Genomic DNA, 16,652 nt, shown 5'->3' with positions numbered 1-16,652 from the left:
TTCCTCCTCCTGAGTTTTGAGCATTGATGGTTTTGGTTATTATCATTGAAACATTTTTACATTTTTAGTTTATCTTTGGATGTGTATTTAATTGTTTGTGTCCACCTTTGTGAGGTGATGAGACTATTTTCCTTCCCTTGCATGTTGGTTTGATTGCATGGAATTCTACATTGCAGGGTTTTCTTTTTATATATACGTTAACGTTTTATTGTGTTCGTGGTGATAGCACGTTGATTGTCATATGCATATGCTGGCAGTAAGTTCAGCGCTCATGTTTCTTGTTGGCATCATTCACGCATGGAACACCTTTCATACCCGGCAAGTTTTTCTTATTCCTTATTTTTGCTTCTTAGTTTACTTTTCCCTATTTCCCTTAGATTGGCTTAGTTTATTAGACATTGAGGACATTGTCCAACTTAAGTGTGGGGGGGATGGTAAATAGGAAAAGTCGTCGGGTATTTTAGAGGAATTTTGAAACTTTTGCTTGCTTGTCCTTGTAGTTAATTGCTTTTGTTACCTAATTATACATATAATTGAGCAATGTAACTACACCCTTGGCAAAAATTTTAATATGTGGAATGTGTTTTGACTGATTAACGTGGCATCCCTTCTGGATTAATAACATTACTAGCATGCTTATAGCACCAAAACACCAAAATTGTGAGATATTATTAATTCATTCCTAGATATGATAGGTGTTACGGTTTTGGAACCTTTAGCCTTGTAAATTTGTCCCTCTCTTAGGCTTTTGGATTTATCCGGAAGTAAGGGTCTCTTTTAGAGCTCTGAACTAAGATGTGCAAATTTGTCCCTCTCCGAATTATTTCATTTGCTATGAGTATGTCGGTGATTGCGTTGATTTTAGAACTTCTCCTTGTTGATCGTTCCGTTATTTTGCTATATGATGAAGAGGCAAATCTAGATTAATACCTTTATTCTTTGTTCATTCACCTTTTGTTTCGTAAAAATCTGTTATGTGCATGTTTTGTGATGTGCTTAGTAGCTAACTACACTGGTTAGTGAACCACCCGTTGGAAACCCGTATGTTGTACTCACTTTTAGTGCAAGAAATAAAAATAGAAAACATTTTGTCACTAGCCTGTTCTTTGTTAAATCTACCTAAATATAAACCTTTCTTCGCCATACCGATAGTCAAAATCCTGGTGGATCATTGGTTGCCTTTGCTAGATTGGATGGTTTGGGTTTTGCCTTATTATGTCGGGACGGGATATTCTCATCATTTGGGGGTAGTTTGATTTCGTCATGGTTCTTGGATAAAATCTAAACTGTTCATCTTAGCATATTTTGATATGATTTGTCACTATTTCTTAAATTATGTAAGAGAATACCAATGAGTCAGAGTAAAAGTAGCTCATAAAAAATAAAAATAAAAAATTTGAGCTTGGGTTGTCAGTTGGTATTCTTCCTTTCTGTCAAATCATTTTATGTAAGTTGGTTTGTCATTATTACCAACAAAGTGCGCTGAAGTTTAATATATAAATGGTTAGAGTGGTTGGAGTTGGCAAGTTTGTTTGAAGTCAACATTGGTTAGGTTTGGTTGATAAGTTGTTTGATGGAGAACTTTTGGGATGTGGACCGTTGGCAACTAATGACACGGGTTTGTTTGGACTAGACTATTTGTGAAAATTTTGTTGAATGTTGTGTTAGTTCTTTGTTAACACCATTTGTTTACCCAAATTTCCATACCCTGTTCAATTACCCAGTTAAGCCTCATGAATGATACAACCTTTAAAGTCCTCTTCTGATAGACATTATAGGGCGCATGCGCCTTGGCGACTTAGGAACGATCCTTGTACAAGCCTATGGTTAAAAGATTATGCATCTTGACTTGGCATTGAGTGATTATTTAAATATTCAATCCCAAGAGTAAGTTAGTTGGAGTAGGATAGGCGATTTGTCACTTAATCATTTCCTTTGTGCTTAGTCATGTTATTAAGGCTTGTGTATCGGTCAAGTATTGTCAAACATTCCGGTTTTCATTTAAGATTAAAACTGCATAACCATTTATTCTCATTCTTGATTGTGGTTGAGCTTCTTTTTGATTACTGAAATGTGGTTCCATGATGTGCCAAGGAATTTTATGATTTTCAGTTTGGATTTCCTTGAGGACAAGCAAAGCTTAAGTGTGGGGGGATTTGATGTGTCATATTTTATACCATTTCCCACGTGATTTTAGAACTAATTATTCGTCATTTTGATAGTTTTATATCCAACTTTCGATGCTTTGAAGGTGTGTTAAGTGTTTTCAGGTTGGAAATTGATTAGACGAATGAATTGGTCGATTTTGATGAGTTATGGAAGAAATGGGAGAAGGATTCGGTTGAAATCAAGCGAAAGACGAAGAAAATGAATTCTGGAAGTTGTAACTGCCGTTACTTGACTAACGGCCGTTATAAAGGGAGTTTCTGGTTTCTCCTGTAACTGGCAGTTAGTGGACTAACGGCCGTTAGCAATAAACTAGCGAGTAACGGCCATTACTCCAGTAACGCCCGTAGTGGTCAAGTATAAGTGTAACGGCCAGTTAGCCCAGTAACGGCCGTTACACGCGTATTTTGTATATGGGTTCAGTTAGGGTTCTGCACTTTGCACGAATCTTTGGCACAATTTTATTAGTTTTCTCATAGCTTTGAATACTTGGGAGCAAACAAGTGGTTAGGGTTTCACATATTTTCAGCTTTGGATTGTAATCATAATTGCTACCGGATTATCTTCATTCATTTGGTATAATATGATTTCTTCTCTATTTGTTTGTTCTTGTGTTTTTAATATGAGTAGCTAAATCCTTAGCACCCGCTTGGGTAGTAAGCATGTCATAGGGTCGAATTAATATTGCTTGTGAATGTTGAACAAGGTTTGTATGTTTAATCGAAGATCCACATTTATTTGGATTTAAATTTTGTTTTCAACTTTTATATTAATTGATTGATAAATGTAATTAGAAGTTCGGGAGAAATCTATGTCATTATCAATTGATTCATGAAATAGTTAATCGGTCTTTAATTAACCTAAAATCGTTGGAGTTCGGGAGAAATCAACGATCAAGATTAAAAACAATTAAATTCATTTTGAGTGTGTAAACGCTTATGATAGAGGGATCTGATTAAGCGAATAAGCAGTTCGGGAGAAAGCTTTCAAAAGATTGGATCATAAAATCAACTCATGTATTTAATGCTTAACTGTTTAGAGTAGAAATTAAGTGCGGGAGCAATAATCATGTTTTAAGCAGTTAATGTTTCAAGTATAACGGGAGTTCAACTTGTCTACATTTTGAGTCGTTCAACAAATGCAAGTAATATTAAGACCCGATGATTGGCATGTGAGCTGACCCAAGTAGGTGTTCCTTTTAAATCAGTGTTAAGATTCAACCAATCAAATACTCTTTGCGATTAATCCTACGGGATTACTGACTTTCTTCACTAACTTTGCAACGTGACAATTCGGTCACAAAACCCCCCTTTTAATCTGAATCATTTTATTGTAACAATTGCTTATTAAGTCCTTGTGTTCGACCTCAGTTTACCAAGTCAACTATATTGCATACGAACGGGTCCACTGCCCGCAAGTGTGTAGTAGTAAGTAGCTAGGTATTTCGTGTTTATAAATTTAAGACTAGAAAATACACATCATGGAGTCTGCCTTCAGAGGTGCCAGCGGCGCTGGTGATGCGCCAGCGATGCTGGGTGTTGATCTGGGTGCACCAGCGGCGCTGGTTGGGTCACCAACGACGCTGGTTGAGTTTTCTGGACGGGGAGCGGCACTGGGGCTATGACCAGCGGCGCTGGTGGCCTTTTCTGGATGAGGAGCGGCGCTGGTTGGGTAATCAGTGGCACTGGTTCCTTCAGGTTGTGTTCCAGCGGCGCTGGTTCTTCTATCCAGCATTCGTCTCCTTGCTATTTTGCCTCACCGTCTCAGTTTCCTCTTCTTCCTCTGTTGGTTCTTCTTCATCATTCTCTTCTTCAGTCTCCAGAGGGTTCCTTGGTGATTTTGTTGCCTTCCCCGATCGGGTTGTGATTCCTTTCACTTTTTCGTCCCGCTTATCTCTATCTCCCTTTACTAGCGCTACCACCGTTTCACACAAGCTGCTGGACATTTTTGCTAACATATTTTCCATGTCCTTTGCATTCTTCTCAGCCCACTTGACCATATCTTCTTTCAGAACATACTCCTTTGGTTTTGGTAGCTCTTCATTCTCCAGGCTCTTCTCTAGCTCTCTTCAATCCAAATCATTCAAAACTCCAACAGCGTCCCTTGCCTTCATATACTCAAAAATGCCACCTCCTATGATATCCAACTCCTTTCTAGTTTTACTCGTTGCTCCAAAGTAAAAGTACTCTAAAATGTCCTCATCGGTTTTATTGTGACCATGGCATTCCTTGACCATCTTCTTCATCCTTCGCCATGCTAGTCCGATGCTTTCGTTTTCCGCTTGCTTGAAGGTATATATCCTTTCTATGATTTATCCTAAGGTTCCTCGGAAAGAATCTGTTGCAAAAGATTTGTCTAAATTCTTCCCAAGTGGTGATACTATCTGAATCTAGGTTATCATACCAATCTTTAGCGGCTCCCATTATGGAGAATGGAAACATCATCAACTTCGCCACCTCTTCAGTTCCTTTTCCATAGTTAAACAGCCCAGAGACTTCGGCAAAACTGGAGATATGGATGTGGGGGTCCTTAAGTCTCTCCCCGTCAAATGCAAGTCTCTCTACACGCTCCAAGTGATGCTTCTTGATATTAATAGGGACATTTGTCTTGGGTATACGGATTGTAGGTCTCGGTGTTGCAGCCACCTTTCTTGCCGCCTCCGTTATTGGTTCGTCGAATCCTAACTTTTTCGCCATCTAAGGCAAGAATCTATCGAACTCTGTCTGAATCTACCCTAAAGTAGTACCAACTAATAACAGGACAAAAAAGAAAGACTATCTAAAACTTATCTAAGAAAATAAAATCTTTTTGTATTTTTTTAAAAATTTTCAAATTTTTATGGTTTTTTAAATTTTAAAGAGAAAGTAAAAACAACCTAAACTAAATTAACAAGAAAATAAACTAATCCTAAAAGAAACTAAATCTAACTCTTCTGTGTAAACACGTAAGAGGTCGAATTACCCTAACCTAACTATATTCCTAAGTGAATAGTCCCCGGCAACGACGCCAAAAACTTGATGAGCATATTTGTTAACTATTTTTCCTAACAAGTTTTAAATTTATTTATTACAAGGTTAACTCCTTTACTATACTCACTCACGGGCAGTGGACCCGTTCGTTTATAGTATAGCAAATCGGTAAGATCGTTCTCAGGGACTATGTTCTAGAAATGCAGCTAGGTGTAATTCTAAGATTGTTGGGGGTTTTGTCACTACTTAATTAACTAAAACTGAAAGCAAAAGTTTCCAACCGCTTGGTCTAGCGAGGAAACACTTAATGATTTGATTTATAAAACAAAGATGATAATAATAATGGAAAGGATACATCCACTTGGAAACAGTTCATATGCCACATAGATCATCTACCAAAATACTTATAACTGTTGAATGACTAATCACGACCAAGTTTCTTATCAAGTCACCCGGTCTAAGTGGTCAAGATTCCTATCAAGTCACCTAACCCTTTAATTAAGTTTTCTATCAAGTCCCTTAATTAAGATTATGACCTAAGCCTGTTTTTATGACCTAACCTTTATAGTTTAACGGATTCCTGTCAAGTCACCTAAGCAGTTTGGATTCCGATCAAGTCCCTAACCTACTTTAACTATAATTTCATATTCATTCAAGTAATGAAACCTAAACAATTATGGATCAACGGTCAAGCATAAAACAGTTAACAATTATATATAATTAATATCACTATAAAGACATGATCACATTATCCAAGCAGATGCATAATTATTTAGTTACTCATGACAAGACAAATAAACCTAACAATCATAAATAAATCCATAAGAATAATTGTCAAACAATAATCTTGCAATTGTAACCCTAGTAACAATAATAATCAAAGAGTAAAGAAAGATCAAACTAATAATAGGGTGAAGTTGCGCGGTCCGTATCCTTCTTGGCCACTCATTCTATTCAACACCCAGAATCCTCCTATTATTTGTTTTGATGCTCTGTCGCTCCTTGAATTATTTATGATTGATTTGTGAATTGTTGTTGTTATGGATTGATGTTTGATTATCGGATGATTTGGAGGTGTTAGGAGGGTTTAGATCTGGTGAAAATACCCTAGAAACGACCTACAAGGCGCTTAGTGAAAGTGTGTTTTCAATCTTAGGGTTTAGGGGGGTATTTATAGGTTTTAGGCAAAACCCTAAATCTGACCGACCTAAACCAGTAGCGCTGGTGGGCTATAGTGGGCCAGCGGTGCTGGTCTTCAGGGAGCGGCGCTGGTGGCTTACCAGCGGCGCTGGTCTTCAGGGAGCGACACTGGTGGCTGTTGTTCATGCTTTTGCGTCTTCATTTTGTGACAACCCTCATTTTCCGACTAAGACAACGTACTTATATTTATCTAGGTATCTATCCCTAGAGGTTTGTTAGGGAAATTGACCTTCTAGACATTTAGGCATATTGACAATTGCCCTCTAGTACGGTGAAATGCCTTAGAAATGCCATAAACAATAACTAGAATCATTCGAGATAATCTCAAGCAATAAACTAGTTTTAAATGAACTTCATAAAATACCTTTGAACAAAATTTTTATTGTTAACCAATTAAGTTATATAAACAATAATGTAAGACTCACAAGTTGAGATAACAATCCAAATTTCCTATAAATTGTCCAACAAATTAAACACCAAACCAAATTTAAGTAAATATGGCCATGAAAATAAAAATTTCCATCTCGAAAATATTTGTAAGTTATATGTATATAAAGTGCTTAAATAATGAGTAAGTATATATATATATGCTTAAAAATAAATACAAGTTTACAACTAATAGCTTATGTAACCAACTAAAAATACAAGAATATATCCATACATACATATATACATGACATATACATACACTTATATATTTTTTAACCAAAACAACTAATTACCTACATTTAACTAACATAACACTTACAAAATAAATACCCACTTAACCTATACTTACACTACAATATATATACACTATTTTTATACAAAAAAAAATAAGAAAATCCCTTCAAAACCCCCTTGATGGCCAGCCCTCCCCACTCCCCATACAACACCTCCAATCAAAATTCATCCTCCCTTATACTCCCCATACAATTAACACTCCAACACTTATTCTTCCAACACACACACAAACACATTCTTACACTCAAACAACTACTTTCTCTCCTCTCTTTCTCTCTTCATTTTTGGCAGCCCTCAAGGAAGATAGAGGAAGAAAAATCCATCTAAACACATTTTAATAATAAGGGTTATAGGCTAGATTAACAAAGGATTAATTCAAGCATAGTTTAAGGGTTATATTAAGGTTGAAACAAGGGTTGTTGGAGGCATTAAGGGTCACGAAAATCTGCATATTCTCATCATCAAAAAGTGTTCTTCAAGGGTATAATCTTCCCTCCTTTCACTAGATTAAATCTTGCTTATGTTTATGCTTAAAGGTTTTATCAAAAACTCATGTTTTCTTTATGAATCTTCAAGTTTTCTTTTGAATATACACTTGATGAGAGCAAGTTGATAGAATCTTTTCTTTCATGATATTGCATGTCAAGATCTAGAAAAAAGATTCAAGGATTCAACAAGTTTAAGACCCAAAAGTGTTGTTATAGATTAAATAACTTTTAAAGTGATTTTTCCTTTGAAATATGGTCATATTTTTATATATCTTGATGAATATATTTCTGGAGTTTTTCATAAAAATATGTTTTTAAGTTGTTAAATTGAAGTTGGATAAAGATTTGTTGTTAAAATGATGAGATGATTACATGCATGCTTGGATTTGCACTAGTTTAAGTTGTTTTGATTTGAGATTTGAGATGGGTCTTTAATTGATGATTTCATATATATATTTTGATGATTAAATACATGTTAATAATCTGGGATTTATGAAGTTAGTACAAGAAATAAGGATTTTATAAGAATTCAAGACCAAACAATGCATAAAAGTCACTAACCGAAATCACAAGAACACAAATATAAATTCATCACCTTCATCACATGATTTGTCCATAAAATATGAAATAAAATCTAGAGAAAACACTAATGAAAGATGAATAGATGAATTAGGATGAACAAAATGTATTGGGTTTGCCAAAATAAGTATTGGGTGAAGCCATAAAGTAAAGGCATGCATTGGGCAAACAAAGTAAGCTGACAGAATCCATCTTCTGTCTTTGAACGGGAAAACTGGGCATGTGAGGGCATTTTCAAGAAAGACTATCATAATAAAAGTTGTAGACAAATGAGTTAAGATTAACCTCCAACTGGAATTACTCAAAAATACTGAACCAAACGAAATATATGATTTTTCTACCGAAACTGGTCAAAACTGTAATTTTGTATGAATATTTTATAAACTTTAACAATTTTTATCTCCTAATCCATAAAGTTCCAGGAAGTCATACTTGGTGGAAAGTAATTTCAATGTGTTGTGAACTTAAAATAAAATCATGGGATTTTTCTAACAATCAGAACATCAAGAACTTTTATAAAACTTCTGATGTCGCAAGCAGTGCCCATTCGGGACAGTTCGTGTTTGGATAATTTTTACGGACACCAAACATCATCTAAAAATTCACTAAAAATTCACAAAAATACTAGATACATATAAGTCACTGTGTAAAAATCATGAAGGTCCAAATAATTCGTCTTGACCCCAAAATAGTAGCTAACATTTCTTAAAAATAAAGTATAAAACAGAAAATTTGTAAGTAATCTTATAAATGGCATAATGGGCTATGTAATGAACTAAGAACCATAATGGGCTAACCCGGCCCAAATAATGAACCCATAAGGAACACAAATCAGTAGGCCCACTTGGCCCAATAAGCCTTATATCCCAATAACCACTATAACCCATTATGCACCTAACCCAAATAAGGTAAAGCCCAATAACTAATGTAAGCCCAAAACATTTAAAAGCCCATGACACCTAAGGCCCAATTGATAATGGCCCATAACACTTAAACGAATCTCATGAGATAAGTGTAATCAAAATAAAACAAAGATAATTAAGTGAGATTGACATAAGTAATTATGTTAACCAAGCTATATATTGATATCACAAATGTTAATTCACGCTAAAATCGATTACACAACAAATGATGAACAAGGATAACATAACTTAATACGATATTTCTACATGATGACCTAAGATGCCAAGTGAAACCACAAATGAAGCCAAGTTACCAAAAATCTAACAACTTATAACTACGCATGTAATTAAAGTAACATTTTACACCATCAATCGCTACAACCAAAACAATGCGAATGTTGGCAATATACTTGGATTCCACAATTGATAGCAATATAATGAAAGTGGCATTTCTAAGTGATGGCTTAAGATAGGAACTTACATGTATTAGTCCTATCGTAGGGATAGTCTTGGCTTTCAAATGTGATTGAGAAACGTGACGGATGTATGATGGAGCGATTGATGGGAAGTACCCATTTTGGATAAGTGAATATAATATGCGGCATATCAAGGTGAGTCATAGCCCCCTTTCAAACTCTTTTACGTGTTTTACTTTCGGGGTGAAAAGCATGATAAATGAAACTACTTTCTATATATGTAATGTTTCTTGAAAGAGAGTTGTTATATGAAATGATTCTTGATATATGAGTATGAAATAAAATTGTTTCATATGTTCATGAAAATAAAGGATTTATGTGATGAGCTTGAGTTCTGTCAAACCGCGGCGTTCGGTACACTACTATTTACTCCGAAAGTGGAGGCCTGTAGTTAGTTAGTTGCGCAACTAGGTTTCGTCCGCGCACCCAAAGCGTACCGTTGGAAGGTTGGTTGCCTTCGTGACAACCTCCACTTCTAGTCTGGCCCCCGGGTGTTCTAACTACCTTAAGATAATCGGGCGTCTCCATGGCACGACCCATTATCATCATTGTTATTATTATTACGGCACTTGATTGACAGCTTGTGCTATGAATTGAATTATTGGATTGTAATCGGACTTGAATAAAATGGTAGTAGTAGTGGCTCAAGCATTTACTCATCTAAGATAATGGAATTAGACCCTTGTGGTCATATGACAAGGATTTATTTACATGGGTTATAATGAGTTGAACAAATGATTATCAAAGGATGAATTGGAAATATAATGAAAATTGGTGATATTGAAATGATTTTGGTAACCGAATGATTTTGGTATGATATACGATTAATCGATTTATATACTTTTTCTCTCATGATGATTTGACAAATGAGAACCTGAAATTTTACTATAGATTCTCCAAGTCTTGATATGACATTATGGTATTTGGAAACTTGATAACATGATATGAAAATTTTGTCGATCATATGGTTTGGATATTTCGAAATGTAATAGTAATCAGTTTTTCTAAGTATTAAAACGGTGATGTACCAAGATTTATATAAAAACCTATGCACTCACCAACTACGTTTTCGTAGTTGACACTTTTTCTTCATGCTTTTCAGGAAATAAGCTTAAGCATTGAGGATTTATATGCTTCATGATTATTTGCGTTGCCCTTTGGAGTCAAAGATCAAACCTCGTGATAGGCAATGGAATCCGCCTTGATCATTGTAGTATACTACTTCATGTGCTTGTTATTTCTTTTGCGAACTTAATATTCAAGTACGGTGGACGCATTTGTACTTGGAAATTGGTTCACATGCTTGTACATTTGTAAATTCTTTTATCAAATAAAACTATGGTGAATGTTATTTATAATCCTTTGTTTTGAATACTCGACTTTCTGTACATCTCATTGTTCCGCCTTAGTTGGGGTGTTACACATTTGGCTTCCGAATCACTTTACTAAAGCCTAGATATTGCCACATTAAAAATAGTTACAAATTAAACATTCGAATTTGATAAACATACAAAATCCTCCCTGAATTTTATATAAACCCCCCTGAACTTTACATAATCTCCCCTTGTTTTATTTAAGATAGGTATTGCATACTTTACCAAATCTTTTTCCTATTTGATGTTGATGTTCCATTAATGTATATAAACAAAAAGGGGTTGTTAGATATTGATATAACAGATAGTTGTGAATTTGTAGATTTGAGAAAATATATTGTGTTCAGATGTGTTTTATATATATATATAATTAAAATTGAAGTGTTTAGATTGATGAGTTTAGATTGATGATGAATGTGATTGAGATTTTAGATATGAAATCAGGTGATGTTTGTAATTGATTGTATTTGATCTATATTAGATTTGTAGTAATTGATGAGATAGATCATGATAATATGCATTATTGATACAATAAAAAAATCCTGTTAGTTAATTACACTTTTGGTCCTGTGTTAAGGGAATGATGAAAATACTCATTAAGTGGCTGACTAGTAATGAATTTTTAAACTGACATTACTATATAGGACCAAAAGTGTTGACGAGGCAAAATAATTTGGACTAAAACGGTAATCTATTAAACTTGAAATATACATGAGGTGTGGTCAGCCGGCTCGTAGTAACATCCAATAAGCATCATCCACGTTGCATCCGTGACACAAATCATTGAGATGTCCGATTCTCATTGGTCCATGTTATCGTAAATCTCCACGTGGAATTGATAAAACTCAACGCCTCGATGGAAACAAAGTCTAAAGTCTTGCGAGTATATATAATTAAAACCCTCACCACTACCATTGCTCCCTCACAAACACACTGACTGACACAAACAAACAGAGATGGCGAATAGGATGAGGATATTAAACCCTACGATTCTTTCTCTACTGCTACTATGTTCAATCGTTTCAGCTAAAGTCTTCTTCGAAGAACGTTTTGAAGGTTATTTTCTTCTTCCACATATATTTACTGGCAATCTGTTATAGTTTAGATTGATAACATCGCATTGATCGTTACAGATCAGATCATTTTTTGCTTAAGTTAGATCTGTTTGTATATGTATAGGTGTAGGTATAGATATATAGATAAAATCAGCAGCATATGGCCTGTTAATATCTTGAATCTGTTAAAGCTAAGATGATAATAACAGTAGATCAGAGTGAATTTGTTTCATAGCTGATTGATTTGTATAGATCGGATTGATTTTTGCTTAAATTACATCTGTTTGTGTAGGTATAGGTATAGATATAGATAATCAGCAACATATGGCCTGTTTGTTTGTTTCATTTGAATGATATATCACTTGTTGCTGGCACAGGAGGAGATAATGACTAAATAATATTTTCTTACTTATAATAATCAGCATTTAGTAGCAGAAGCAGCATGCAGGATGTCATTTTTTTTTTTCGGTTTTCATTTTAGAGTAGTAACGTTGAAACTAATATTTGTGGACACTACATGATCTTGCTTTTTTTTTTTGTATGAACTAACAATGTTGAATATGATATGTATATTTGGTTGGTTGGTTGGTTTTATTTATTTGTTTGTTTGTGTATGGGGAGACAGATGGATGGGAAAACAGGTGGGTTAAATCTGACTGGAAGAAAGATGAGAACATGGCTGGGGAGTGGAATTACACCTCCGGAAAATGGAACGGTGATGCCAATGATAAAGGTACACAACCATGCCACATTCTTCATTCATTTCGTTTCGTTATACAAATTCTGGACTAATTGTTTGTTATTAATACAAACTTTGTTATGTAACTATGTTATTTTTTTCCTTCTTTTAACTGTTATAGGTATTCAGACAAGTGAAGACTACAGATTTTATGCCATATCTGCTGAGTACCCTGAATTCAGCAACAAAGACAAAACATTAGTTTTTCAGTTTTCTGTTAAGCATGAGCAGAAACTTGATTGTGGTGGTGGTTATATGAAATTGCTCAGTGGTGATGTTGACCAGACCAAATTTGGCGGTGACACCCCATACAGGTTATTATCACATTCTCATATATATATATATAGGGGGATGAGAATATAAGGCTGTTAGGTACCTAAGCTTAGATGCCGGACACTCACATATAAATTTATTTAGGGATAAACATTCTGGAATGTAACAAACTTTGGACGAATGTCTATAGTAGGAAATAACTAAAGTTTTGTGTATTGTATGTAAACAACTTTAAAAAATGTTTATTGTATGCAAGCTTACATACGTGACAACCATATAAAGGTGCCACTTGTCTGATTTTAATTGGTCGAATACATTTTCTTACATACAATAAACATTATTTTCGAGTTGTTTACATACAATACACACAACTTTAGTTATTTCCTACTATAGACATTCGTTCAAAGTTTGTTACATTACAAAATACTTATCCCAATTTTTTAAACCATAAAAATCATGGGGGCACAGACATTTATTCATTAAACAATAAATAATAAAATATTAGTATGTGAGGGGTTCTACACCTAAGCTTAGGTGTCGGACAACCTTATATTCCCTTTTTTCATATAGGGTTTCCCATATATATATATATATATTTGTCTGTTTATATACGCTAAAATCCAAGTGTTAATTTTAAACTGCAGTATCATGTTTGGACCTGATATCTGTGGGTATGCTACAAAGAAAGTTCACGCAATCCTCACATACAACGGGGAAAACAAATTGATCAAGAAAGATGTTCCATGTGAAACTGACCAGCTTTCGCATGTATATACTTTCATCCTTCGCCCTGATGCTACCTACACTATCCTCATCGATAATGTAGAGAAACAAACAGGAAGCTTGTACTCTGACTGGGATCTTCTCCCTGCAAAGCAGATTAAGGACCCCGAAGCCAAAAAGGTAAATTCAAACATCCAGGTGTTACCCTTAGTTTATTTATGTTAACAGATTATTTATATATTTATGTTTGAAATCCTCACTTCGTTATTTTATTTTGATGATGATAGCCTGAAGATTGGGATGACAAGGAGTTCATTCCTGACCCTGAAGACAAGAAACCTGAGGTAGTATAAAACCATAGCTTCCGATATTCTTTTTTATTTTTTATTTTTAATAGGGGAATTTAAAATGTCTGTTTTTTCGGATAATAATCAGGGTTATGATGACATTCCAAAGGAAATCCCAGACCCAGAAGCCAAAAAGGTATGCATCATTCTTGTTGCATTCTGGTTAATGTGAACATATTTCGAATTATATATTTCCTGATGTTTGAGATAAAATTTCACAGCCTGAAGATTGGGATGATGAGGAAGATGGTGAGTGGACGGTTCCAACTATTCCAAACCCCGAGTACAAGGGTCCTTGGAAGGCGAAGGTTTGTGTACTTCTATTTTCAGTCATTTATTTGTATTAATAAGAACCATGTTTTCTAAACATGTTTCTTTTTTCTTGACAGAAAATCAAGAACCCAAACTACCAAGGGAAATGGAAGGCACCTATGATTGATAACCCAGGTATTTATCTATAAAGGCGTTACTGATATCTTCTTGCCTATAGTTTACTCTTCGACTTTGAATCGCCAATGTATTACTTTTAAACTGTAGATTTTAAGGATGACCCTGAACTTTATGTTTTTCCCAAGTTGAAGTATGTTGGCATTGAGCTATGGCAGGTAATCATTTCATAATTACATAAAGTATGTATTGTTATGCATCTCCTGATGGTCAAATCCTAAAACAAATGTGATGCTTTTCAGGTAAAATCTGGAACTTTGTTTGACAATGTCTTGATATGTGATGATCCTGAATATGCCAAACAAATGGCAGAAGAAACATGGGGCAAACAAAAAGATGTAAGTAATTTCTATATTTATTTATAAACTTACGACAGTAATTCATGTTACTTTTTTCTAACACTCATTATTATTTTGAATCTGTTAGGCTGAAAAGGCAGCATTTGAAGAGCTAGAAAAGAAGGAGGAAGAGGTATGATTATTTTGTAGTTATATTTTTAACTCTTCTCACGGTCTTAATATTGCCCTTTGTTTTGTTTATTAAATAGCATTCATACCGTGAGTGCTATTTGTGAATCAACATACCTTGTAGATGGAATTCATGCAAATCTCAAGGCTTTATTTGCTTTGAATGGATGAATTGTTGGATCTGTTTTCTCTCTAATGAGCCATATAGGTCCAAAAAAGATAGCTAATGAGAAAACGGATTGAATGAGTCGAAAGCTATCCAAATGTTTGCAATTTGTAGATTGCTTGATAAAAATAATTTAAATTGGGAGTTTGTAATTATATATGTAACAACACTTACTATATAAAAAAAGCCTTTTATAAAAGAAATAAAATAAGAAAAAAAAACACAAGTATATCTACTTTAGAAAAAAACTAAAAACTTTTGGGTAATAAGTAGCCCAAGTAGCCCCTGACATGAGTACATGACCCTTTTTTACCCGCTTATCAAACTTAGATACCAAAACAGCTGAAATGTTGCCAAATTGGGTCATAAATTACCAAAAATAGGCAACTACCAAATATGTAATAAGAACCCCATAAATGGCAGAAGACAAAAATACTATAGTACATTAGTTGGACCATTTCTTACAACTCTTATCATTTTCAGGAATCAAAGGATGACCCGACTGAATCTGATGTAAGGATTCTCTCTGCCTTTTTTGTAAATAAAAGAAATTCCACATTGAAAGTTTTTGAATCATAAGGGTGATGATTGATGAGATAACATTTGGTTCAGGCTGAGAATGATGATGCCGAAGCAGAAGATGAGGATGAGTCCGATGAAAGTGATGTCAAGGTAAAAGATATGATTAAAGTGAACATTGTTGTATCGCAACATTGTTTTCAAACCACCCTTTCTCATCCTTTGTTTTTCTGTAAATTTGAGTGCAGGATGAGCTATAGAGGGAAGATAACTTGAATCCTGAGCTATCGAGCAATTAGCATTTTTCAAGACTTTGTTTGCTTTAGTGACAGTTTTAGGCCTTTTTTATAATAGGATATGAAACAATTGGGAAATGTAATGCAGATTTTCTGCCCTTGATTTGAATTGCTTTGAGAAATTTAACCGTCGGATTATTAATAGAATGGAGCAGAATTTGTGTGCTGATTACGTTTCTTCTTGTAGTATGACTCAAAAGAACTGTCACTTGATTAGATATCATTTACCAGTAGTTTAATTCATAAATGAAAGATAATTCCCTAAAATCAAAGAGTAAAAGGGTGAAACAGACAATCCAAGTGTAGTTCCATAAAATCAAATTGTATTTTAGCAAGTTCTCTAGTAACATGGTAATTAAGTGGTTAACATCCCTTTAGTATCAGGTGTTTCTTTATTCAGAGAAAATGTCATAAATGGTCCCTGTGGTTGTTCATATTAGCATTTTGCCCCTTGTGTTTTTTTTTCATTGCTAATCATCCATTAGTTTTTCATTTTTATTGCAAGCAGTCCCTAGCTCTAACACCTTTTAGTTTTGAACCGTTAATAAGGGTATAATTGTCCATTCAAGCCCTACAACCACCATATATACACTTTTATCTCTATCTTCTTTTTTGTCTTATTCATCATCAACAACAACAATAAAACCAACAAATCCCAAAAACTATCAATATAATATACACTACACCAATCAGCCACTACAACCAATTCAATTTTATTAATAAATCAGTCTCATTCCACTCATC

At 34.5% G+C, this 16,652-nt stretch overlaps 1 protein-coding gene across 2 annotated transcripts; it reads left to right on the top strand.

Moving 5' to 3' along the window:
• The first annotated feature begins 11,782 nt into the window (after positions 1 to 11,782).
• On the top strand, positions 11,783 to 16,080 carry LOC122599209 (calreticulin). Of its 2 annotated transcripts, XM_043771672.1 has the most exons (14): positions 11,784 to 11,932; positions 12,557 to 12,664; positions 12,792 to 12,984; positions 13,588 to 13,846; positions 13,954 to 14,010; positions 14,102 to 14,149; positions 14,235 to 14,321; positions 14,403 to 14,460; positions 14,551 to 14,618; positions 14,703 to 14,798; positions 14,887 to 14,931; positions 15,577 to 15,606; positions 15,706 to 15,765; positions 15,861 to 16,080. In XM_043771672.1, exons 1-14 carry the CDS (start codon positions 11,833 to 11,835, stop codon positions 15,870 to 15,872), a joined length of 1,221 nt encoding a protein of 406 aa, XP_043627607.1. In that variant the 5' UTR covers positions 11,784 to 11,832; the 3' UTR covers positions 15,873 to 16,080. The 2 variants fall into 2 exon arrangements, with proteins under 2 accessions (XP_043627608.1, XP_043627607.1); XM_043771673.1 differs by lacking the exons at positions 13,954 to 14,010; positions 14,102 to 14,149 and having other exon boundaries at positions 11,783 to 11,932.
• The last annotated feature ends 572 nt before the right edge of the window (positions 16,081 to 16,652 follow it).

Source organism: Erigeron canadensis, chromosome 5, assembly GCF_010389155.1.
Source record: "Erigeron canadensis isolate Cc75 chromosome 5, C_canadensis_v1, whole genome shotgun sequence".
In the NCBI taxonomy this organism is placed as follows: Eukaryota; Viridiplantae; Streptophyta; class Magnoliopsida; order Asterales; family Asteraceae; genus Erigeron; species Erigeron canadensis.
This window is presented reverse-complemented; position numbering and strand designations above follow the sequence as displayed.